General features: G+C 44.8%; 1 protein-coding gene across 3 annotated transcripts in view; it reads right to left on the bottom strand.

Annotated features, from left to right (window-relative positions):
- PAX4 (paired box 4) overlaps positions 1-25743 on the bottom strand; it is a 172684-nt gene that overhangs the window by 16521 nt on the left and 130420 nt on the right. For all 3 annotated transcript variants that reach the window (XM_056573085.1, XM_056573083.1, XM_056573082.1), the window contains 3 exons: positions 5474-5552; positions 3228-3325; positions 2296-2398 (listed from right to left, as the gene is read on the bottom strand). In XM_056573085.1, the coding sequence (XP_056429060.1) occupies positions 2296-2398; positions 3228-3325; positions 5474-5552 (280 nt within the window). The remainder of the gene's footprint in view (positions 1-2295; positions 2399-3227; positions 3326-5473; positions 5553-25743) is intronic.

Here is a 25743-nt window from a genome sequence, read left to right on the forward strand (position 1 = left end):
GTGCATATCGAAGCTAAAAAATCAATGGACTCTTCTTGCTTCATTAATGCCTTCAGAAGAGTCGTCTCCATACGTGGACCTGTAAAGTTACTTAGATCTCAGAGGCTCTCGGGAATGCATGATTGGGATTTCTAGGAGAATCCTGGACTCTATGCTGCTGGATCACAAGTCTTCCAAACTCACACATGAAGTCTTGGTCAACTTCCTTGCAGAGGTGTCAGCAATAATCAATGCGAGACCTCTTGTTCCTGTTTCCTCAGACCCAGAGTCTCCAGTATTGCTAACTAAAGCCACTCTTCTAACTCAAAAGATCGAAGTACCCACTATTCCTTCTTGGGACTTCCATTGTCAAAATGTTTACAAATACCAATGGAGACGACTCCAACATCTTGCTAATGCGTTTTGGAGCTGTTGGAAGATGGAATACCCTTGCAATCTTCAAAGTCAAAGAAAATGGCAAGTCAGCAAATTCGACCTGCAAGATGGGACATAGTTCTCCTGAAAGAAAGGGATGCTCATCGTAACAATTGGCCTATTGGTCTTTTTACAAAGATTATTCCAAGTAATGATGGCAAGGTGCGGAAAATAGAAGTTAAAGTAAGTTAAAAAAGCTTCTGCAAGACACTACTTCAGACCCATAAACGAGCTGGTACTGCTTCTGCCTAAACAGGAAGATGAACCCCTCACACCGACCTGATGCGGAGAGAGATGTTCCAGAAGAAGAAACATCTATTATACATGGACTTAACTAAAGTTTATTGTTGTTATTAGAAATCATAGATTTCAACGGGGAGTGTCATGTTACACATGCATGGTTTGCCTTTTTATCCTGTGTGTCCCTTCTCTCTCCCGTTCATTCTGTTCTCAGTGTTGACTCCTCCCCTTCCTTCTCTCTTGTCTTTTTGCTTCATCCTTCATCTCATCCACATGTGCCTGTTAGTTGCTCACAACTTGATCTTTTGACCTATCACCTATCCATTTGTTAATCGGTGTATGATCTGCAAGTTTGGAATAAACTTCATCACAATCTACAAGGTGTCTTTTGGATCGAGTCACTGTCAGACAATTCAACTAAGATTGAGGTTACTGCTATCTCTTCACAAACTAAGTTTCAGAGATCACACTTTCAATGCTTAGACTGGAAAGACAGAACAAGGATACAGGGTGTACAGGTACGCCCTGAGTCCCGCTAACGGGGTTTTAACCATTCTCACGAGCAGCCAAGACCCACGGCTAATGCTGGGCACTGCCAACATGCCATCCGATCGGGACTATCATGACAGAATCGCGATGTCCCGATCAGCTTACTGGACAACATGAGGGTCCTCACCTGCCTCCTCGCCATCCGATCGGTGATCTACTGCTCCATGCCTGCGCAGCATGCTAGAGCAACAAAGCACTGGAAACACTAATCAATGCTGTGCTATGGCATAGCACTGATCAGTGTATGCAATCTAAATATTGCATGGTTTAGCCTCCTTAGGGGGCTAAAAAAAAAAAGAGTAAAAAGTGGTCAATAAAATAAGACTATAAATAATAAGCCCCCCCCCCCAATAAAAGTTTGAATCGCCACCCTTTTCCTATTTTTTTAATAAAATAATGTAATAAAAAAAATAACATGTGGTACCGCCGCGTGCGTAAATCTCCAAACTATTAAAATACAAGGTTAGCTAAACCGCACGGTCGATGGTGTACACGTAAAAAAATATCAAATTCAAAAATTGTGAATTTCAAATCAAAAAGTCCCATCAAAACAAAAATGGTACCGATAAAAACTACAGACCACGGCACATGAAATAAGCCCTCATGTAGCCCCATATGCAGAAAAATAAAAGTTATAGTTAAACATACTAATTTTGGTGCATGTAGTTATAAGTTTTTTTTTTTTAAGTAGTAACGTAAATAAAATCTACATAAATTGGGTATCCCTGTAACCATATGGACCTACAGAATAAAGATGTGGTGTCATTTTTACTCAAAAGTGCACTGCATAGAAACGGAAGCCCTAAAAAGTTGCCAGATTGTTTCGAGTCCTTAAGATTGAAATGGGCTGAGTCCTTAAGGGGTTAAGTGGGAGAACTTGCAAAATTCATATGCATGAACTTGTTTATTCATGTCGTAAAGCTTTCATAGTTTTCATTTATTTAACCTTTCACATGTTTGGTACACTACACTATGTTCATAAATTAAGTAAAATGCATTTCCCCATACCTTTTCACCTCGATGTACACAGATATCCAATAGTACATGAGGCCCAATGTGTATGGTCAAAGTTTGTTACTACTTAGCTCTTACTTGCTGTAGCCTCCTCAGCTGTAAATGGGGAATTGATGGGATGACGTTTATAAGGGGAGATTCTATCTATTCCAAAGGATGCCGAATCCATTAATGGTTGTCTCTGCAAAATAAAAATAAAAAGACAACTGCACCATTTAAATGTATCACTTTAGTGCATGTACACTTAGTGGACACCTTGTTATGACCAGTAGGACATTTATATAAAATAGGTATTACAAAGATATTGATACATTCAGATAACTGGGAGGTATAAGGCAGAAGCATTTAGCAACTAAAATCCAAAGTGTTACAAGTGGTTATCTAGAGTTTTATAATTGATTGCCTATCCTCAGGATAGTCGATAGAAGATCAGCGGGAATCGGACTCTTAACAGCACTTCTGAACCACAACACCTGTTATGGGCTGCTCTTTGTTGTTTATACATGTTTAAACTTACAAATGCTGTACTTTAGTAGTGGATAAGCTAAATATTGTGTGACATTGCTTTTCTTAAAACATATCTTACATGTTATGGGTACTAGATAATCCTTTTTATAGTATAATACATATTGGGGAAAACAACATGGTCTACAAAATTTGAATGTGGGATTATTGTTGGTGAAGCTCTAGTAAAGCAAAACTATTCTTGTGAGTTACATAGGGACATAGCAACATTTTCTCCTCCTTCATGATACTGCAGGATTTGATCTGCCTTTTGTTGTTTTCTTACCTATGCACAATAGTAGAATGGTTTTCCAAGGTGTACCTCTGCTTTCTGTAAAGATCAGTTTATATAAGGTCTGCCACTCATATTATGACCTTTATGAGCTATATCTCTGGGTATTTTGCCAGTTTGACTCCCTCCCTTTTTTTTTCATAAGACAGAACTGTAATTTCCTTAATTGTGAACTAAACTGTTATGGATTTATAGACCTTATCATTAATAGTACCTGTGGTGAAAGGTAGTCACTCAGCATTGATGTATGAAACGTAGCAGTTCCATTTGTTATATTTCCAAAATGTGGTACTAATAATGTTTTTCTTGAACCTGTAAAGATACATCAAATAATTGATACAGAAAATATAAAAATTACCATATATACCAGAAAAGCACCCGCGATTAAATTACACGCACCCACTAAATTATCTACCCCCTGTTCTAGTTCTGTTCTTTTATTTCTCATGACAAATCTAATCTGTTTTTTTAGCACAGGTGTGTAGTAAATAGAAATTCCCTATAGCTGCACTTCTTGGGCTACCAGCAATATACATGTACTTTTCATGGTGCCTTTTAATGTAAAGGTAGAGAATATAGGTTGCCTTTATAATGTGCCCAGGATGCCCCTTCAGTTGATGCAGAAAACCCTTTTGGCCCGAAAGTTTGAATTAGACTAATACATTTGTCTAGATATAATATGTAGGTTATATTATTTCCAATATAATAAAATGTAAACATAATTCTTAGTGTGAATAATGTTCAAATGGGTTGTCTGACTTTGATAACCCTTACTTGTAAGAAGGGTTCCTTTACCATACGTTATTCAGAAAGTGTACCCCTGCTGGAACCCAAAGCAATCAGCTATAGTCTGTGAGAAAACCCAACAGTAAGTTTCCATCTTCATTGCAGGACCACAACAGAACAATTGAAGCATTACATATTACTCAGTGCATTCAATGGGTTGTCTGTATAATACAAACCTCCAAACCATTAAATGGTGTTAGCCACTTTATGACTAATGTTAACTGATGTGTATTGTAGATTAATGCTAACTTATTAATACTAATAACTTTTGTTATCAGTATTTATTACAAACTACATTTGTTTTAAAGGGGTACTCTGGTGAAAACCTTTTTTCTTTTAAATCAACTGGTGGCAGAAAGTTCAACATATTTGTAAATTACTTCTATTAAAAAATCTTAATCCTTGCTGTACTTATTAGCTGCTGAATACAACAGAGGAAATTCTTTTCTTTTTGGAATCTCTGATGACGTCACGAGCACAGTTCTCTCTGCTGACGTTATTATAATAATAATAATAATAATAACACTTTATTTATTGTTGTCCTTAGTGGGATTTGAACCCAAGTCCCCAGCACTGCAAGGCAGCAGTACTAACCACTGATCCACCATGCTGCCCTTAGCATACATCTGCTATGCATGGTTGCTAAAATGGACAGAGATGTCAGCAGAGAGCACTGTGCTCGTGATGTCATCAGTGTTCCAAAAAGAAAGGAATTTCCTCTGTAGCTTTCAGCAGCTAATAAGTACTGGAAGGATTAAGATTTTTTAATAGAAGTAATTTACAAATATGTTTAACTTTCTGCCACCTGTTGATTTAAAAGAAAAAAGGTTTTCACCGGAGTACCCCTTTAACTTCTCTGCTATTTTATATAATGGTTAAGCCATGCATTCCCATTGGTAAACCTTCTGTCCTGTTCACATCCCACACACATTCATATGATAGATGCAGATGCCATTCAGCCTTTTCTATAAATATTTTATTATATAGGATGTTATAGATCTGTCAATACCAAATATGTATTGCTAGTTCCTCAGGAATGTAGGGCAGATTTTACACAGTGTACAGGTCTGAACCAACACAGAAAATGGTGCAGAACTCAAAGATAGAATATGTTGGAAAGTCCCATAGATTGATCTGTAGCACACATTTGTTCACATAGAGTTGAAGCATGTAAGTGTCCAACCCCTCCCATATTGTCCCATTATAGTATGTTGTATGAACTATACAGTTCCTCTCTTTTCTATTACAGTGCAATAATGTGGATATACTTAAACCATCACTTGCAGTAAATATCTGTATTATACATGGAAAGGAGAGAGTTAACTGATCCTGGCCATTTAGCATCTGAAGATACCATAGTCAGCATTGATTATGGCTTCTAAGTGGTTAAACCCCCCCCTCTGTCAACCCAATGATGTTCATCCAAAGCTATGGGAGGGGTGCAGATTGGTTGCTACATCAGCTGGAACCCTGACATGTTTTTATTCTAAAAGGTAAAATACACAGTGATTGGATGTTGCCATTTTAAGTCCCCTACTGGTTACTAAAGTTAATAAAAGCTTCAAAAATTAAGATTGTTTTCCCCTAAGGGGAGGGAAAAAAAAAACGCAATTGGCATTGGAATACCTGTAATAATTCAAAAATGTCTGCATTTTATGATAAAAAGGAGTCTACCTTCATTGCCTGTGAGCTGTATGTCTCTTTTCATTTTTTCTTCCCGTCTCCATTTGGCTCTCCTGTTTGAAAACCAAATCTTTAAAAAGAATAAGAAATAACACTTGTATTAGGCTTATAGGCTCTTTTCACATCTTGTCAAAAGCCTTATGTTGGAGGAGTACAACTGTGCATATGGGGGAGGGGGGGCATCTCCTATCATTTAACTTTGCCATACAATTGGGATACATTTGTAACAGGTCCCCATTATCAAAAACATATACCACCCCGTGGTATACGCTTTCTTTACTGTATAAATATACAAAGCTATATAAATACAGTATACCTTTGTATGGAATATACTATATTATTCTACACAGCAAAAAAGACTTACCACATACAGTATGCCTGCCTGACAAAAGGCCATAAGGACATCTTAGTCTGGTAAATGGCATATGAATGGGTTTGGTGTATATGCTGGGAGAGTGTTCTGGCATATATACAACAAAACATGCCTTGTTTGTCTGCAGTGATGTTTCTTTGTGTGATTTATTTGTAACTAGACCAGCAGGAATTCCCAACCTTATCAATGAAAAGTTTTCTAATACACTATAATCAATCTTCTAATAGACTACCTTCATTTATATTAATCTATAAAATTACATTAGAATCTTGAATGCCCACTGAAGAGTACAGGTCTCAGCACTTGCCAAAGGGGTTGATTCCTTCAGCTTTGCTTAGCTATGGAAATTCGATAAATTAAATTTGCTGAGCATTTCAACTAATTCATTACAAAAAATATATTAATATGCAAGATCAATTGTGAATCCAGTTTTTCATTGATGTATAGCAGTAACATAAGGCAGATTAAATAAATATGTATACTATACTTTTTATCCCTTTGGAAAATTTGTCACAGTTATGAGAATAATAATCTCATTAATAAGATAATCGGACTAGTGTCTATTCCTCGTGTGTTATTACTTCTAGAATAAGTCTGTATAAAAATATGTTTCTCCACTAAAGTACATAAAGAAGTTGAAAGGGGTAATTGTCAATGTAGTATTTTTTGGGGGGCTCTAAATGTGTATGGCTTTGACACTCCCACAAAAATACCCAGTTGTGTAAAAGACAGCAGTATTCTTTGGCCAAAAGAAGCAGTGAGACCTACACAGAGCAAAAAGTACATATAAATGAGAAGCATAGCATCTCTTTTGTGATTTAGTAAAATATAGTATTTAAAGGGGTATTCCGGAGTAGTAGCAGCCTACTTATCAGCTGCTTTATGCTCCAGAGAAAGTTGTGTGTTCTGTGTCAGGAACTATCTGCAGCCTGAGCAAATCCCTATAGCAAACCTCTACTGCTCCGGGCAGTTCCTGACATGGACAGAGGTGGCAGCAGAGAGCACTGTGGTCAGACTAGAAAGAACTACACAACTTTCTCTGGAGCATACAGCAGCTGATAAGTAGGTTGCTCCACCAATCTCCTGTTACCTAACCAATTGTGTAGTTTACTACCAGCAAAGGTGTCTAAATTCTGCCCTGCTGATCCATGTTCCTGACTGGTGTCTGTTTTCCTGACTTTGCCTTTGTCTTATCACTCAGTACCTTGCGGATTCTCCATTGTATGATCTGGACTGCTGACCACCCCTGGGTTCTTATCAAGCATGTATCACCTGGCTGAATCTGAGCTAATCAGCTATGCTGTGCCACAGACTCAGTGCTACTATATCACCATTTCAGCTCTGCTACTCTGTACTCTGTTGTAGGAGGTCAGCAGACCTATGATGCCACGCATTGTCTCATAGATATAATAACTCTAGCATAGACCTAGAACATGCCTTTGCTGCTCCTTACTTTAAAAGTGGAGAAGGTGTTCTATCGGGTACACTAGAGTTATTGAGCAAAAGGTTATGGCACAATATTCTCAGCCAATCACTCCCATTGATTTTCACTCTGAATATTAAATCCTCAGGATTGATATGACGGAGCCCCCCATCAGGCTGTTTGCGAACAATGTTGTCTTCGGTCTCACTAAATCCAGAAATTACCCTTCAAGGGGTGGTGGCGATGTTACAGAATTTTGGAGATTTTAGTTACTTAGGTTGAACACATCTAAATCATTGATATTAGATATGTGAGTTTCTAAAAAGATCTTATTTGACATACAATCCAAATATCCATTCATCTGGTCCAATTGGCAGGTTCCCTACCAAGGGTCACATTGACATATTCACTTTCTAAGTTAATACAGGTTAATTGAAATAATTTGACAACAACAGTAAACAAAGACTGGGCTACATTTGATAAACTTCTGGTTTCCTGGACAGGGAAAATAGCGATTATATTCCTGAATATATTCTACTACTTCTGCAATCCCCCGGTCTATTTTTCTGTTAATAAACTCTTCTGTTTGCTGTGACAGATTAAAGGGTTCATTAGGAAACGGCAAAAAGCGCGAGTAGCTGTTACGCCGAGCGCTCCGGGTCCCCGCTCCTCCCCGGAGCGCTCGCTTCACTCTCCCCGCTGCAGCGCCCCGGTCACATCCTCTGACCCGGGGCGCTGCGATTCCGCTGCCAGCCGGGATGCGATTCGCGATGCGGGTAGCGCCCGCTCGCGATGCGCACCCCGGCTCCCGTACCTGACTCGCTCTCCGTCTGTTCTGTCCCGGCGCGCGCGGCCCCGCTCCCTAGGGCGCGCGCGCGCCGGGTCTCTGCGATTTAAAGGGCCACTGCGCCGCTGATTGGCGCAGTGGTTCCAATTAGTGTGTTCACCTGTGCACTTCCCTATATCACCTCACTTCCCCTGCACTCCCTTGCCGGATCTTGTTGCCATTGTGCCAGTGAAAGCGTTCCTTGTGTGTTCCTAGCCTGTGTTCCAGACCTTCTGCCGTTGCCCCTGACTACGATCCTTGCTGCCTGCCCCGACCTTCTGCTACGTCCGACCTTGCTTCTGCCTACTCCCTTGTACCGCGCCTATCTTCAGCAGCCAGAGAGGTGAGCCGTTGCTAGTGGATACGACCTGGTCACTACCGCCGCAGCAAGACCATCCCGCTTTGCGGCGGGCTCTGGTGAAAACCAGTAGTGGCTTAGAACCGGTCCACTAGCACGGTCCACGCCAATCCCTCTCTGGCACAGAGGATCCACTACCTGCCAGCCGGCATCGTGACAGTAGATCCGGCCATGGATCCCGCTGAAGTTCCTCTGCCAGTTGTCGCTGACCTCACCACGGTGGTCGCCCAGCAGTCACAACAGATAGCGCAACAAGGCCAACAGCTGTCTCAACTGACCGTTATGCTACAACAGTTATTACCACAGCTTCAGCAGTCATCTCCTCCGCCAGCTCCTGCACCTCCTCCGCAGCGAGTGGCCGCTCCTGGGCTACGCCTATCCTTGCCGGATAAATTTGATGGGGACTCTAAGTTTTGCCGTGGCTTTCTTTCCCAATGTTCCCTGCATCTGGAGATGATGTCGGACCTGTTTCCCACTGAAAGGTCTAAGGTGGCTTTCGTAGTCAGCCTTCTGTCCGGAAAAGCCCTATCATGGGCCACACCGCTCTGGGACCGCAATGACCCCGTCACTGCCTCTGTACACTCCTTCTTCTCGGAAATCCGAAGTGTCTTTGAGGAACCTGCCCGAGCCTCTTCTGCTGAGACTGCCCTGTTGAACCTGGTCCAGGGTAATTCTTCCGTTGGCGAGTATGCCGTACAATTCCGTACTCTTGCTTCAGAATTGTCCTGGAATAATGAGGCCCTCTGCGCGACCTTCAAAAAAGGCCTATCCAGCAACATTAAAGATGTTCTGGCCGCACGAGAAATTCCTGCTAATCTACATGAACTTATTCACCTAGCCACTCGCATTGACATGCGTTTTTCCGAAAGGCGTCAGGAACTCCGCCAAGATATGGACTCTGTTCGCACGAGGCGTTTCTTCTCCTCGGCTCCTCTCTCCTCTGGTCCCCTGCAATCTGTTCCTGTGCCTCCCGCCGTGGAGGCTATGCAGGTCGACCGGTCTCGTCTGACACCTCAAGAGAGGACACGACGCCGTATGGAGAACCTCTGCCTGTACTGTGCTAGTACCGAACACTTCCTGAGGGATTGTCCTATCCGTCCTCCCCGCCTGGAAAGACGTACGCTGACTCCGCACAAAAGTGAGACAGTCCTTGATGTCTACTCTGCTTCTCCACGTCTTACTGTGCCTGTGCGGATGTCTGCCTCTGCCTTCTCCTTCTCTACTGTGGCCTTCTTGGACTCTGGATCTGCAGGAAATTTTATTTTGGCCTCTCTCGTCAACAGGTTCAACATCCCGGTGACCAGTCTCGCCAGACCCCTCTACATCAATTGTGTAAATAATGAAAGATTGGACTGTACCATACGTTTCCGCACGGAGCCCCTTCTTATGAGCATCGGATCTCATCACGAGAGGATTGAACTTTTGGTCCTCCCCAATTGCACCTCGGAAATTCTCCTTGGACTTCCCTGGCTTCAACTTCATTCCCCAACCCTGGATTGGTCCACTGGGGAGATCAAGAGTTGGGGGTCCTCTTGTTCCAAGAACTGTCTAAAACCGGTTCCCAGTAACCCTTGCCGTAACTCTGTGGTTCCTCCAGTAACCGGTCTCCCTAAGGCCTATATGGACTTCGCGGATGTTTTCTGCAAAAAACAAGCTGAGACTCTACCTCCTCACAGGCCTTATGATTGTCCTATCGACCTCCTCCCGGGCACTACTCCACCCCGGGGCAGAATTTATCCTCTCTCTGCCCCAGAGACTCTTGCCATGTCTGAATACGTCCAGGAGAATCTAAAAAAGGGCTTTATCCGTAAATCCTCCTCTCCTGCCGGAGCCGGATTTTTCTTTGTGTCCAAAAAAGATGGCTCCCTACGTCCTTGCATTGACTACCGCGGTCTTAATAAAATCACGGTTAAGAACCGCTACCCCTTACCCCTCATCTCTGAACTCTTTGATCGCCTCCAAGGTGCCCACATCTTTACTAAATTGGACTTAAGAGGCGCCTATAACCTCATCCGCATCAGAGAGGGGGATGAGTGGAAAACGGCATTTAACACCAGAGATGGACACTTTGAGTATCTGGTCATGCCCTTTGGCCTGTGCAACGCCCCTGCCGTCTTCCAAGACTTTGTCAATGAAATTTTTCGTGATCTGTTATACTCCTGTGTTGTTGTATATCTGGACGATATCCTAATTTTTTCTGCCAATTTAGAAGAACACCGCCAGCATGTCCGTATGGTTCTTCAGAGACTTCGTGACAATCAACTCTATGCCAAAATTGAGAAATGTCTGTTTGAATGCCAATCTCTTCCTTTTTTAGGATATTTGGTCTCTGGCCAGGGACTACAGATGGATCCAGACAAACTCTCTGCCGTCTTAGATTGGCCACGCCCCTCCGGACTCCGTGCTATCCAACGCTTTTTGGGGTTCGCCAATTATTACAGGCAATTTATTCCACATTTTTCTACCATTGTGGCTCCTATCGTGGCTTTAACCAAAAAAAATGCTGATCCCAAGTCCTGGCCTCCTCAAGCAGAAGACGCCTTTAAACGACTCAAGTCTGCCTTTTCTTCGGCTCCCGTCCTCTCCAGACCTGACCCTTCCAAACCCTTCCTATTGGAGGTTGATGCCTCCTCAGTGGGAGCTGGAGCTGTTCTTCTACAAAAAAATTCCTCCGGGCATGCTGTCACTTGTGGTTTTTTCTCTAGGACCTTCTCTCCAGCGGAGAGGAACTACTCCATCGGGGATCGAGAGCTTCTAGCCATTAAATTAGCACTTGAGGAATGGAGGCATCTGCTGGAGGGATCAAGTTTTCCTGTTATTATCTACACCGACCACAAGAACCTCTCCTACCTCCAGTCTGCCCAACGGCTGAATCCTCGCCAGGCCCGGTGGTCTCTGTTCTTTGCCCGATTTAATTTTGAGATTCACTTTCGTCCTGCCGATAAGAACATTAGGGCCGATGCTCTCTCTCGTTCCTCGGATGCCTCAGAAGTTGAACTCTCTCCGCAACACATCATTCCACCTGACTGCCTGATCTCCACTTCTCCTGCCTCCATCAGGCAGACTCCTCCAGGAAAGACCTTTGTTTCTCCACGCCAACGCCTCGGAATCCTCAAATGGGGTCACTCCTCCCATCTCGCAGGTCATGCGGGCATCAAGAAATCTGTGCAACTCATCTCCCGCTTCTATTGGTGGCCGACTCTGGAGACGGATGTTGTGGACTTTGTGCGAGCCTGCACTATCTGTGCCCGGGATAAGACTCCTCGCCAGAAGCCCGCTGGTTTTCTTCATCCTCTGCCTGTCCCCGAACAGCCTTGGTCTCTGATTGGTATGGATTTTATTACTGATTTACCCCCTTCCCGTGGCAACACTGTTATTTGGGTGGTCGTTGATCGATTCTCCAAAATGGCACATTTCATCCCTCTTCCTGGTCTTCCTTCTGCGCCTCAGTTGGCTAAACAATTTTTTGTACACATTTTTCGTCTTCACGGGTTGCCTACGCAGATTGTCTCGGATAGAGGCGTCCAATTCGTGTCTAAATTCTGGAGGGCTCTCTGTAAACAACTCAAGATTAAATTAAATTTTTCTTCTGCATATCATCCCCAGTCCAATGGACAAGTAGAAAGAATTAACCAGATCTTGGGTGATTATTTGCGACATTTTGTTTCCTCCCGCCAGGATGACTGGGCAGATCTCCTCCCATGGGCCGAATTCTCGTATAACTTCAGGGTCTCTGAATCTTCCTCCAAATCCCCATTTTTCGTGGTGTACGGCCGTCACCCTCTTCCCCCCCTCCCTACTCCCTTGCCCTCTGGTCTGCCCGCTGTGGATGAAATTTCTCGTGACCTTTCCATCATATGGAGAGAGACCCAAAATTCTCTCTTACAGGCTTCATCACGCATGAAGAAGTTCGCGGATAAGAAAAGAAGAGCTCCTCCCGTTTTTTCCCCTGGAGACAAGGTATGGCTCTCCGCTAAATATGTCCGCTTCCGTGTCCCTAGCTACAAGTTGGGACCACGCTATCTTGGTCCTTTCAAAATTTTGTGTCAAATTAATCCTGTCTCTTATAAACTTCTTCTTCCTCCTTCTCTTCGTATCCCTAATGCCTTTCACGTCTCTCTTCTCAAACCACTCATCCTCAACCGTTTTTCTCCCAAATCTGTTCCTCCCACTCCTGTTTCCGGCTCCTCGGACATCTTCTCTGTCAAAGAGATCTTAGCTTCCAAAAAGGTCAGAGGGAAAACTTTTTTTTTAGTGGACTGGGAGGGTTGTGGTCCTGAAGAGAGATCCTGGGAACCTGAGGACAACATCCTAGACAAAAGTCTGCTCCTCAGGTTCTCAGGCTCTAAGAAGAGGGGGAGACCCAAGGGGGGGGGGTACTGTTACGCCGAGCGCTCCGGGTCCCCGCTCCTCCCCGGAGCGCTCGCTTCACTCTCCCCGCTGCAGCGCCCCGGTCACATCCTCTGACCCGGGGCGCTGCGATTCCGCTGCCAGCCGGGATGCGATTCGCGATGCGGGTAGCGCCCGCTCGCGATGCGCACCCCGGCTCCCGTACCTGACTCGCTCTCCGTCTGTTCTGTCCCGGCGCGCGCGGCCCCGCTCCCTAGGGCGCGCGCGCGCCGGGTCTCTGCGATTTAAAGGGCCACTGCGCCGCTGATTGGCGCAGTGGTTCCAATTAGTGTGTTCACCTGTGCACTTCCCTATATCACCTCACTTCCCCTGCACTCCCTTGCCGGATCTTGTTGCCATTGTGCCAGTGAAAGCGTTCCTTGTGTGTTCCTAGCCTGTGTTCCAGACCTTCTGCCGTTGCCCCTGACTACGATCCTTGCTGCCTGCCCCGACCTTCTGCTACGTCCGAGCTTGCTTCTGCCTACTCCCTTGTACCGCGCCTATCTTCAGCAGCCAGAGAGGTGAGCCGTTGCTAGTGGATACGACCTGGTCACTACCGCCGCAGCAAGACCATCCCGCTTTGCGGCGGGCTCTGGTGAAAACCAGTAGTGGCTTAGAACCGGTCCACTAGCACGGTCCACGCCAATCCCTCTCTGGCACAGAGGATCCACTACCTGCCAGCCGGCATCGTGACAGTAGCGCAGACAATATTATATCTATCAGTCCCCCTGAGGGATGTCTAGACATTAAGTGCTATTTTATTGCAGTTGTCCTGGATTAATTGAGGTCATAGTGGAATCACAATGCACTCAAGGGTCAATATAGAGGCATATTTTACAGGTTTTCCCCTTTTGTGAGAATTAATATGACCTTCCATATCAAAAGTTTAAAATACTATGCCCTACTATTTCTAACGCTTTGCAGGTATGGAAATGGGTATTAAGTGATGAAGAAGTATTGCCTGTAAGATGCCCTGAAATGTCCCTGAAACAAATACATATGGCTATTCCTGAGTCTAACTATAACAAATGGATGACTAAGGGAATGAGAGGGGCTTCTCTCATTTTAGTAGATGATGAATTCATAACAGCTAGAGATTTCTATAAATATCTTCAACTTTGTAGTCTGTCTAGATGTCCAAATCATACAGTACTCACATGGGTATGGAAAAATCTTTAAAAAAGGTAATAGTGGTACAGGGGGAAATATCTAAGGCTTATCAAGCTTTAATGGAAAACGGTCACCCTGATCATCCACACTAAACCCAGGGTTATAGTGTGGGTGACCAGGAGTTCAAAGAGGGGTCTCTTACAAAATTCCATCCAGTGGCTCCTGTGATATTGCCCAACGAAAGTCCCGTTCTCAATTCGGTTGCCCTGATGGCTGTCCGCCCCCTGCTTCTATCTGCCTCCTGAAACAATCTGCCTCTATTAGTATATTCAAATTCTGCACTGCACTCTGAGGCAGGAGCACAAGTGCAGTTAGTTTACAAACAGATCTCACATCACTAGGATGTGTAAGCTGTTTGTAAACAAACTGTGCTTGCGCTCCTGCCTCAGAGCGCAGCGCACAATTTGAATATACTAATAGAGGCAGACTGTTTAAGGAGCCAGATGGAAGCAGGGGGTGGACAGCCATCGAGGCCCCGCCTCCTGCATGCAGGTAACCGAATTCAGAACGATACTTTTGTTGGGCAATATAACAGGAGCCACTGGATAGAATTTGGTAAGTGACCTTTCTTTGCATTCCTGGTCACCCACACTATAACCCTGTGTATTGGGTTTAGTGTGGGTGATCAGGGTGACAGTTGTCCTTTAAGAGAGAAGGAGGTGATCATGGCATGTTACTACAAATGGGAAAGAGAGTTAGGAATATCACCTACTGGCTGTCATTGGCTAACCACATATTCAATGAGCTCCAGGTGTCACACTCTATCCATCTAGAGGCCTCTTAAAATTTTGAATTTTAAAATTGAAATTGAAGATTTATGGTAGCTAGTGCTACCATAAACTATTTTTAGGTAATGTCCCAGGCCCAGCAGCATCAGTATACCATACAGTGGCTGAATGGCACAGCCTGGAGCTGGTGGCAGCATGAGTAGACAATATGGCTTCACAATCCCTAAGATTAAAAGATTAATTTTAAAACTGAAATTGAAGATTTTGAAATTAAAGATTAGACTCCCAAGTTTTAATGTCCCGGGCCCCGGAGTGTGGTTACAAAAGACCAAATCTAACAAGAAGTCACATGGCGGCACAGTGACAGAGCCTAGAGGTGGCATCAGTATGAGGAGGCCATATAGTGGCTGAATGACTGCCTAGAGTTTGTGGCAGCATGAGGAGACCATATAGTGGCTGAATGGCACAGCCTGGAGTTGGCAGCAGCATGAGTAGAACAAAAAGTGTCTGAATGGCATAGCCTGGAGTTTGTGGCAGCATGAGGAGACCATATAGTGTCTGAATGGCACAGCCTGGAGGTGTCTGAAGCATTTAGGAGACCATATAGTGGCTGAATGGCACAGCCTGGAGATGGTGAAGCATGAGGAGACCATATAGTGTCTGAATGGCACAGCATGGAGTTAGCTGAAGCATGAGGAGACCATATAGTGGCTGAATGGCACAGCCTGGAGGTGGTGAAGCATGAGGAGACCATATAGTTACCAAATGGCACAGGCTGGAGTTGGCTGAAGCATGAGGAGACAATATAGTGGCTGAATAAGGCTGGAGGTGGCAGCAGCAGCATCAGGATTCCTGAAAGTGACCTGGTGACAGAGTGGTGCAGTGGGTGGCAATACCGGTACCTGGTGACGAAGGTGGGTGAAAAAAGGTCTGATGCGGACGAATGTTTGTAACTGGGGAGCAGCGCCTTAAATCTGTTTGGTACTATCCATATTTGTGAAGTGTTGGTGTGGCACCATGGTCAATCTACTCTGATGCATCAGGCATTGGTGGGTGGAAATCCTGGCTGATCCATGTCTGATTCATATTCACAAAGGTCAGTCTCTCCACATTTTTCGAGGACAGACGAGTTCTCCTTGGGGCGACTATGGCCCCTGCCGCACTAAACGACCGCTCTGATGGCACACTACTTGCCGGATAGCTCTCCCAGGGCAAACTCTGCTAGTTGCGGCAACAAATCAAGTTTGGCTGCCCAGAAGTCAGGCGTATCTTTTTTGGCATTGTCATGTCAAGGTATGCCACCACCTGCTGGTTCAGGTCCTGCTCCAGGTCTACCTGCTGCTGATGAGTTGCTTCACCATGCGGGTGAAGAAAGGTACCAGCTCCATCAGGCTGCTGCTCCTGCCACCCCACCCCTTCCCTCCCAGCCATGGCAGTGGAAGGTGAGCGCAGAGGGCCCCCCCCCCCCCCCCCCCCGAGTAAGACCTGCGAGAGGATGGACAATGGCACAGATAGGCATCGGCCAACTGACTACGTAGGATGTCTCTGTAGTAGGTTTTTTGTCCTCTCTCTCAGTGGGTGTGAAAAAGGCCCTCATTTTGTGCCGGTAGCGAGGGTCCAATAAGGTGGAGAGCCAGAAGTCATCCCGCTGCCGAATGGTGACAATTCGGCTGTTACTACGCAAGCAAGTGAGCATGCATTGTGCCATTTGTGCAAGTGACTCGGAGGGACTCCGTGCATCCATCTCCACTGCATATTGCCACGGTGTGTCTGGGTCCTCTGTCTCGCCTTCCTCATCACCCTCTAGCTCCTCTGGCTGCTCCTGCTTCTCCTCTCCTGTCAGATTACTAGAAAAACCGGCCATTTTGCACTGTGCTCCACTGTGCCCCTCCCCCTCCTCCTCCTCCAGTTCAGCCTCCACAGGGCTCATGTGGCTGTGAGATGTAGGCGCAATGTCTCCATTGCCTTGACCAGCCATCGTTTCCAACACGTGTTGTAAGAAATGAAGCAGTGGAATGACGTTGTTCATCCCGTAATCATGCTGACTAATAATGTGGCTTCCTCAAAGGGCCTGAGCAAACGGCAGGAGTCACGTATGAGCTGCCACTGGTCGACATTGAAGTTACACAGGGGAGTACCCCAATCCGCTTGGATCATCAAGAAATTGGTGATGGCTTTTCTCTGTTTGTATAGTTGGTCCAACATATGGAGGGTGGAATTCCAACGTATGGTAACATCGCAAATCAGACTATGTTGGAGTATAAAATTCTGACGCTGCAGCTCAATGAAGATGTGCTTTGCGGTGTGAGTGGCTGAAGTGCATGCAAAGTTTCCTTCCCATTGTTAGGAGGTCTTGTAAATGGGGAGAACACTTCAGGAACCGCTTGACAACCAGATTGAACAGGTGTGCCATGCAGGGCACATGGCTCAACCTTCCCAGTCGCAGTGTATGCAATATGTTCTTCACTTTGTCAGTCACCATGGTTCCGATTTCCAGTTTTCGTGGAGTAAGCCATGCTCTGATATCTTTACAAATTACTTTCAGCAGTTCCTCCCCTGTGTGCCTCCATTCGCCAAGGCAAACCATGTGAAGAACAGCATGACACCACCGTGCCCTGCACACATGGTATGCTGAAGGGGCACTGTCTGGGCAGACTTGTCTGGGCAGACTTGTCTGGGCGGTGGAGGCTGAGGACATGGTGGAGGATGAGGAGGCGGAGTCGCACACTGTCACAGGACCAACGGCCTCAGAGCGTGGAGGAGGAAGCGGCGTGACCTGTCCAAGTTGGTGTTGTGGCTGTGCAGGAACCACATTCACCCAGTGAGCCATAAAGGACATGTATTGTCCCTCACCATAATTACAGCTCCAGACGTCGGCGCTGCCGTGCACTTTGGTACACATCAACAGGCTCATGGACTGGCCCACCCTCTGTTGCACAAAAGTGTGCAGGGCTGGTACTGCCTTCTTCACAAAGAAATTACGGCTTGGCACTCTCCACCTCGGCTCGGCACAAGCCATCAGTTCTCTGAAAGGTGCAGAGTCCACCACTTGAAAAGGGAAGGGCTGCATCCCCAGCAACTTGGACAGGAGCACATTCAGCTTCTGCGCCATTGGATGAGTGAGCGCATACTGTTGTCTCTTGGACATGACTTCGCCGATGGATTGTTGGCAGAATGACTGACTAAAGGTAGGATGAGCAGGAGCATCTGGAGCGACAGAAGAAGGGCAAGACACACAGCTCCCTTCAGCTGAGGTGGTGGAGCCTTGGCTGGCTGAAAGAGGGAGCGGTGTGTCACTAGGTTATGCAGCAAGCTGGACCACTACATCGGAGCCATGGTTCTCCCAGGCTGCTTTATGATGGTGCCCGCATATGTTGACGCAGGGCCGTGGTGCCAACATTTGGACCCTGGCCACTTCACCTTCTGCCGACACATCTTGCATGTGGCTATGTTAACCTCCTCCGGATACTTGATGAAAAACTGCCACACTGCCGAGTAGCTGATTTTCCTACCAACAGTCCGCACTAATTGACTGCTACTGCCGCTGTCTCCAGGAACCCCTGTTCCACTACCTCCTGGGAAGGTAGGCTGCTGCGAAGGAGGTGGTCTCCCCAGGGCATGTTTGGCTCCAGAATTTCCACTTCTGCCACCATGCTGACTGCCAACCATACTACCACCTTGCTGGCTCAGCTGTTGCCTCACAGGCAATCTGCAACCCTTTTCTCCTGATGATGATGAAGCCCCTTTTGCACCCAGCTTCCAATAGCGATCGGCTTCATCATCATCAACAAGTGTCTGCACGTCATTGATGTCCTCCTCAGGTTCCTCAACAGTGTCTGCTTCAGGACCCTGAATGCTGGCAACACCACCACCCATGTCACTCTCTTCATCACTACTTGTCTGCCTAGCGGAGAAAGAGGCGAATGTCTCCTCCACTTCTTGGCTGGGCAGTAGCTGCTGAGTGTCCTCAATTAGATCATCATCAGTGAATAGTGAAGCTGAACCCACAGCATAAGATACTTCTGTGGGCAGGGAACAGCATAGGACAGAGGCAATGGGAGGGCAGGGACTTCTCCCCGGCCATGCCAACTGAGGGTTGTGTCTGAGGAACCCACCGACTGTTGACTGGAGGTATCAGATGTCACTTGTGATGAAGTGGATGATTGTGTTAACCAATCGATTATGGCAGATGGGTTGCTGGTCGAGACACGACCGCTAGCTAATAGTGGGAGATCAGGCCTCTCGCTGCGACTCCTGCTGCCACTTGCCCCTAGTCTGCGGCAACCTCTGCCTGGGCCTGATGAATTTTGGCCTTTGCCTCTTGCACGTCCTGGTGCTTCTCTGCCTGACATGCTTGCGCATATATGAGGGGAGTATAATATGCTTCACTACGCTTAAAACAGTATTTGTCTAAACAGCAGCAGGTGTGTACTTTTGGCTGTCCTTTTACAGTGTCTAGGCCCTTGAGAGATTAACAGGTACAAAATAGTACACTACTTAAATGTAGGTATGCACTTATGAGGGCAGAACAATGCGCTACAGTACACTTAGAAAAACATATTGGAGTAAAACACCAGCCTGTAATTACTTTTGACTGCCCTTTCACATTATCTAGGCCCTTGACAGAATAGCAGGTACAAAATAGTACAATACTTAGATGTAGGTATGTGGTATGCACTCCAAAAGGCATCAAATTACAGATTAGACATTCTTATAATATGTCATCAAAAGTTAGATTTTTATTTCCATCATTTACAATTTCAAAATAACAGAAAACAAAAGAATGTTGTCTGCAAAAGTTTGGGCACCCTGCAGAGTTAATATCTTGTACTGCCCCATTTGGCAAGTATCACAGCTTGTAAATGCTTTTTGTAGCCAGACAAGAGACTTTCAATTCTTGTTTGAGGTATCTTTGCCCATTCTTCCTTACAAAAGTCTTCCATCTTCTAGTTCTTTGAGATTTCTGGGCTGTCTGTCACGCTGTCAGGATTCGGCAGGCTGGAGGTGGATCCTCTGTGTCAGAGAGGGATTGGCGTGGACCGTACCGATGGACCGGTTCTAAGTTGCTACTGGTATTCATCAGAGCCCGCCGCAAAGCGGGATGGTCTTGCAGCGGCGGTAGCAACCAGGTCGTATCCACCGGTAACGGCTCAACCTCTCTGACTGCTGAGATAGGCGCGGTACAAGGGATTAGGCAAGAGCAAGGTCGGACATAGCAGAAGGTCAGGGCGGGCAGCAAGGATCGTAGTCAGGGGCAACGGCAAGAGGTCTGGAACACTGGCTTGGGACATACAAGGAACGCTTTCACTGGCACAATGGCAACAAGATCCGGCAAGGAAGGGAAGGGGAAGTGAGGTTATATAGGGAAGTGCACAGGTGAATACACTAATTAGAACCAGGCGCCAATCAGCGGCGCACTGGCCCTTTAAATCGCAGAGAGCCGGCACGCCCTAGGGAGTGGGGCCGCGCGCGCCGGGACAGTACAGACGGGGAACGAGTCTGGTAAGCGGACCGGGATGCGAATCGCGAGCGGGCGCGTCCCGCATCGCATCCTGGCTAGGGACATTATCGCAGTGCTCCCGGTCAGCGGGTCTAACCGGGGCGCTGCGAACAGGAAAATGCTGCAAGCGCTCCGGGGAGGAGCGGGGACCCGCAACGCTCGGCGTAACACACGCACTGCCCTTTTAAGGTCTATCCATAGATTTTCAATTATGTTGAGGTCAGGAGATTGTGAAGGCCATGGCAAAACCTTCAGTTTACGCCTCTTGATGTAATCCCCCGTGGATTTCGAGGTTTGTTTAGGATCATTATCCATTTGTAGAAGCCATCCTCTCTTTAACTTCAGCTTTTTCACAGATGGCATCAAGTTAGCATCCAAAACTTGCCGAAATTTTATTGAATCCATTTTTCCTTCTTGTGAGATATTCCCTGTGCCCCTGGCTGCAATACAACCCCAAAGCATGATTGATCCACCCCCATGCTTAACAGTTGGACAGAGGTTCTTTTCATGAAAATCTGTTCCCCTTCTTCTCCAAACGTACCTTTGCTCATTCCGGACAAAAAGTTCAATTTTAACCTCATCGGTCCACAGAACTTGTTTCCAAAATGCATCAGGCTTGTCTATATGTTCATTTGCAAAGTTCAGATTTTTGTGGTGAGGACGTAGAAGAGGTTTTCTTCTGATGACTCTTCCATGAAGACCATATTTGTACAAGTATCTCTTTATATTGGAATAGTGTACCACAACTCCAGTGTCTGCCAGATCTTTCTGGAGGGATTGTGCAGTCAAATGTGGGTTTTGAATTGTTTTTCTCACAATCCTGCAAGCTGTTCTTGGTCTTCCAGATCTTGCTTTAACTTCCACTGTTCCTGATGACTGCCATTTCTTAATTACATTCCGAACCGAGGATATTGACATCTGAAAACATTTTGCTATCTTCTTATAGCCTTCTCCAGCTTTGTGAGCGTCAACTATTTTCAGTTTCATATTTCTAAGCAACTGCTTAGAAGAACCTATGTTGCTGATTGTTGGGGCAAGGTCAGATGAGTCTGGGCATTTAAAGCCTTTGAGATTGACATCACCTGGTCTTCCCAGATGATGATTGAGAACAATCCATGACACTGGCAGGTCTCAGCTTTGCAAAGGGGGCAGTGCATTCTATAAATTCTGCAGGGTGCCCAAACTTTTGCAGATGCCACTTTTTTGTTTTCTGTTATTTTGAAAGTGTAAATGATGGAAACAAAATCTAACTTTTGTTGACATATTATAATAATGTCTAATCTGTAATTTGATCTTCTTCCTTGGCTTCTTTATGCACATTAATGCAAATTTTTACCTGGGGTGCCCTAACTTTTGATCTCCACTGTACAAAATAGTACACTACTTGTCGTATGCACTTATAAAAATGCGCTATAGTACGCTTAAAAAAACCCGTATTGGAGCAGCAGACCAGCCGGTGATTACTTTTGCCTGGACTTTCACAGTATCTAGGCCCTTGACAGATTAACAGGTACAAAATAGTACACTACGTAGATGTACGGTATATATGTGTTATGCACCTATGAGGGCCAAAAAGAAATTCCAAAATAATGTTCATGTCCACCACAAACAAAAGAAAAAATTAGCACAAAGCAAATCAAAGGTGTGATTGCCCAAAAAAAAGCACCGTGAGTTGAAAATAATAATCCTGGGATTGATATCCCCCGGATATATCAGATATAAACACAATGAAAGTATGACAGCCACTTAGGCTTGTCAAGATATATAGCAAATTGTAATAAATTCTGCTCCACCAATCTGGAGACTTGCCACAGCTGGAGATCCAGTATACATCCTACAGGATAAGAGAGGGGGATAGGGTGGGTGGAAGGGGGGGGGGACGGACCTAGGGGAGAATAATGGCCTTATGGATGGGCGACCGCTACCTCCTTACCCTACTGTACAGTCCCTGTTGCTACCCCTATACCTAGGCAGGGTGGGCGTCCTTATAAGGACGGTCCCGCACAGGAACCTACCCCTGTAACCTTGCTTTCTTTCTTTCTTTTTTACCGGCAATGAAGTGGTGAGTGCATCCTTTCCTCTCTTTCTACAATATTGCATGGTGATTTGTGCATTACCTGTGGATAGCACCACCACACAACCGGCATATCAGCCTCCGTTCACACTGCAGCGGTACCCGATACACAAGGCACTTAAAAAGTGATTGCATGGGAAGTATCCTGTAGTGGTGCCGAACTACTCTGTCTCTACACAGTCGTGATTTGTAAATTACTTCTATTAAAAATGTTAATCCTGTTGGATGCGGATGCTGTTTGTTCTTGTATTGGCTTTTATTTTTTGTTAATAAACGTTTTGAATTTGAAAAAAAAAAAAGTTAATCCTTCCAGTATTTATTAGGGGCTATATACTACAGAGGAAATGCTTTACTTTTTAGATTTCTCTGATGTCATGACCACAGTGCTCTCTGCTGACCTCTGTTGTCCATTTTTGGAACTGTCCAGTGCAGGAGAAAATACCAATAGCAAACATATGCTGCTCTGGACAGTTGCTAAAATGGACAACAGAGGTCAGCAGAGAGCACTGTGGTCATGACATCAGAGAACTCTAAAAAGTAAAGCATTTTTCTCTGTAGTATATAGCCCCTAAAATGTACTGGAAGGATTAAGATTTTTTAATAGAAGTAATTTACAAATCTGCCACCAGTTGATTTAAAAAAAATAATAAATTTCCACGCGAGTACCCCTTTAACCCCTTAAGGACTCAGCCCATTTGTACCTTAAGGACTCAGACAATTTTATTTTTACGCTTTCGTTTTTTCCTCCTCCCCTTCAAAAAATCATAACTCTTATATTTTCATGCACAGTCTAGTATAAGGACTTGTTTTTTGTGCGACCAGTTGTCCGTTGTAATGCCATCACTCACTTTACCATAAAATGTATGGCGCAAGCAAAAAAATACTATTTGTGTGGGGAAATTAAAAAGAAAACCGCAATTTTGCAAATTTTGGAAGGTTTTGTTTTCACGCCGTACAATTTATGGTAAAAATGACATGTGTTTTTTATTCTCTGGGTCAATACGATTAAAATGATACCCATGATTATACACTTTTCTATTACTGTTGCGCTTAAAAAAAAATCGCAAACTTTTTAACCAAATTAGTACATTTAAAATCCCCCTATTTTGAAGACCTATAACTTTTTTATTTTTTCTTATAAGCGGTGGTATGAGGGCTAATTTTTTGCGCCGTGATCTGTACATTTTATTAATACCTTATTTGCTTATACAAAACTTTTATTACATTTTTTTAATACATTTTTTTGGAATAAAATGTTTAAAAAAAAGCAGATATTTTGGTCTTTTTTTTTTACGTTCACGCTGTTCACCGTACGGGATCATTTACATTTTATTTTAATAGTACGGATATTTACGCATGCGGCGATACCAAATATGTATAGAAAATATTTATTTTTTTTTACACTTTTTGGGGGTAAAATTGGGAAAATGGGACAATTTACGTTTTTATTCAGAGCAGAAGACTCCCGGAAGACAGCGGAGGCAGGTGAGGGGACCTCCGTCTGCCGTGCAGGATGAACGGATCGCCGCGGCAGCGCTGCGGGCGATCCGATCATCCTCTTAAGTGACCGCGATGCTGCAGATGCCGTGATCTGTATTGATCACGGCATCTGAGGGGTTAATGGCGGACATCCGCTGGATCGACAGCCGGGACCTGCCGCGCATGATGCCGGCATCGCTCCGATGCCCGTGGTTATGCTCAGGACATAAATGTAAAGGGGTACTCCGCCCCTAGACATCTTATCCCCTATCCAAAGGATAGGGGATAAGATGTCAGTACGCCGCGGTCCCGCTGCTGGTGAGCCCCGGGATCCCCGCTGCAGCACTGCGCTATCATTACTGCACAGAGCGAGTTCGCTCTATGCGTAATGACGGGCGATACAGGGGACGGAGCCGCATGACGTCATGGCTCCGCCCCTCGTGACATCACGTCCCGTCCCCTTAATGCAAGTCTATGGCAGGGGGCGTGATGACCGCCACGCCCCCTCCCATAGACTTGTATTGAAAGGGGCGGGCCATGACATCATGAGGGGCGGAGCCGTGACATAACGATGCTCCGGCCCCTGTATTGCGCGTCATTACGTGCAGAGCAAACTTGCTCTGTGCTGTAATGAGAGCGTGGTGCCGCAGCGGGGATCCCGGGGCTCCCCAGCAGCGGGACTGCGGCGTACTGACATCTTATCCCCTATCCTTTGGATAGGAGATAAGATGTCTAGGGGCGGAGTACCCCTTTAAGGGCTTCTCCGAGTTGATCAAACATTGCCTTCCTAAAGTTCATTGTTTTTGTAGCTATGATTTTTTTCAGAAGTATGACAAAATCAAACCTATATAAGTAGGGTATCATTTTAACCATATGGACCTACAGAATAAAGATAAGGTGTCATTTTTACCAAAAAATGCACTGCGTAGAAACAGAAGCCCCAAAAGTTACAAAATGACATTTTTTCTTCAATTTTGTCTCACAATGAATTTTTTTTCTATTTCGCTGTGGATTTTTTTGGTAAAATAACTAATGTCACTGCAAAGTAGAATTGGTGGCGCAAAAAATAAGCCATCATATAGAAGTTTATGTGCAAAATTGAAAGCTTTATGATTTTTAGAAGGTGATGAGGAACAAATGAAAATGCAAAAACGGAAAAACCCTGCGTCCTTAACCCCTTCAGGACGGAGCCCATTTTGGCCTTAAGGACCGGAGTGTTTTTTGCACATCTGACCACTGTCACTTTAAACATTAATAACTCTGGAATGCTTTTAGTTATCATTCTGATTCCGAGATTGTTTTTTCGTGACATATTCTACTTTAACATAGTGGTAAATTTTTGTCGATACTTGCATCCTTTCTTGGTGAAAAATCCGTAAATTTGATGAAAAATTTGAAAATTTAGCATTTTTCTAACTTTGAAGCTTTCTGCTTGTAAGGAAAATGGATATTACGAATAAATTTTTTTTTGGTTCACATATACAATATGTCTACTTTATATCTGCATCATAAAATTGATGAGTTTTTACTTTTGGAAGACACCAGAGGGCTTCAACGGTCAGCAGCAATTTTCGTATTTTTCACAAAATTTTCAAACTCAGTATTTTTCAGGGACCAGTTCAGGTTTGAAGTGGATTTGAAGGGTCTTCATATTAGAAATACCCCATAAATGACCCCATTATAAAAACTACACCCCCCAAAGTATTCAAAATGACATTCAGTCAGCGTTTTAACCCTTTAGGTGTTTCACACGAATAGCAGCAAAATGAAGGAGAAAATTTACAATCTTCATTTTTTACACTCACATGTTCTTGTAGACTCAATTTTTGAATTTTTACAAGGGGTAAAAGGACAACATTTTTACTTGTATTTGTAGCCCAATTTCTCTCGAGTAAGCACATACCTCATATGTCTATGTAAAGTGTTCGGCGGGCGCAGTAG

This window comes from Hyla sarda, chromosome 4 (genome assembly GCF_029499605.1).
Source record: "Hyla sarda isolate aHylSar1 chromosome 4, aHylSar1.hap1, whole genome shotgun sequence".
NCBI classification, from domain to species: domain Eukaryota; kingdom Metazoa; phylum Chordata; class Amphibia; order Anura; family Hylidae; genus Hyla; species Hyla sarda.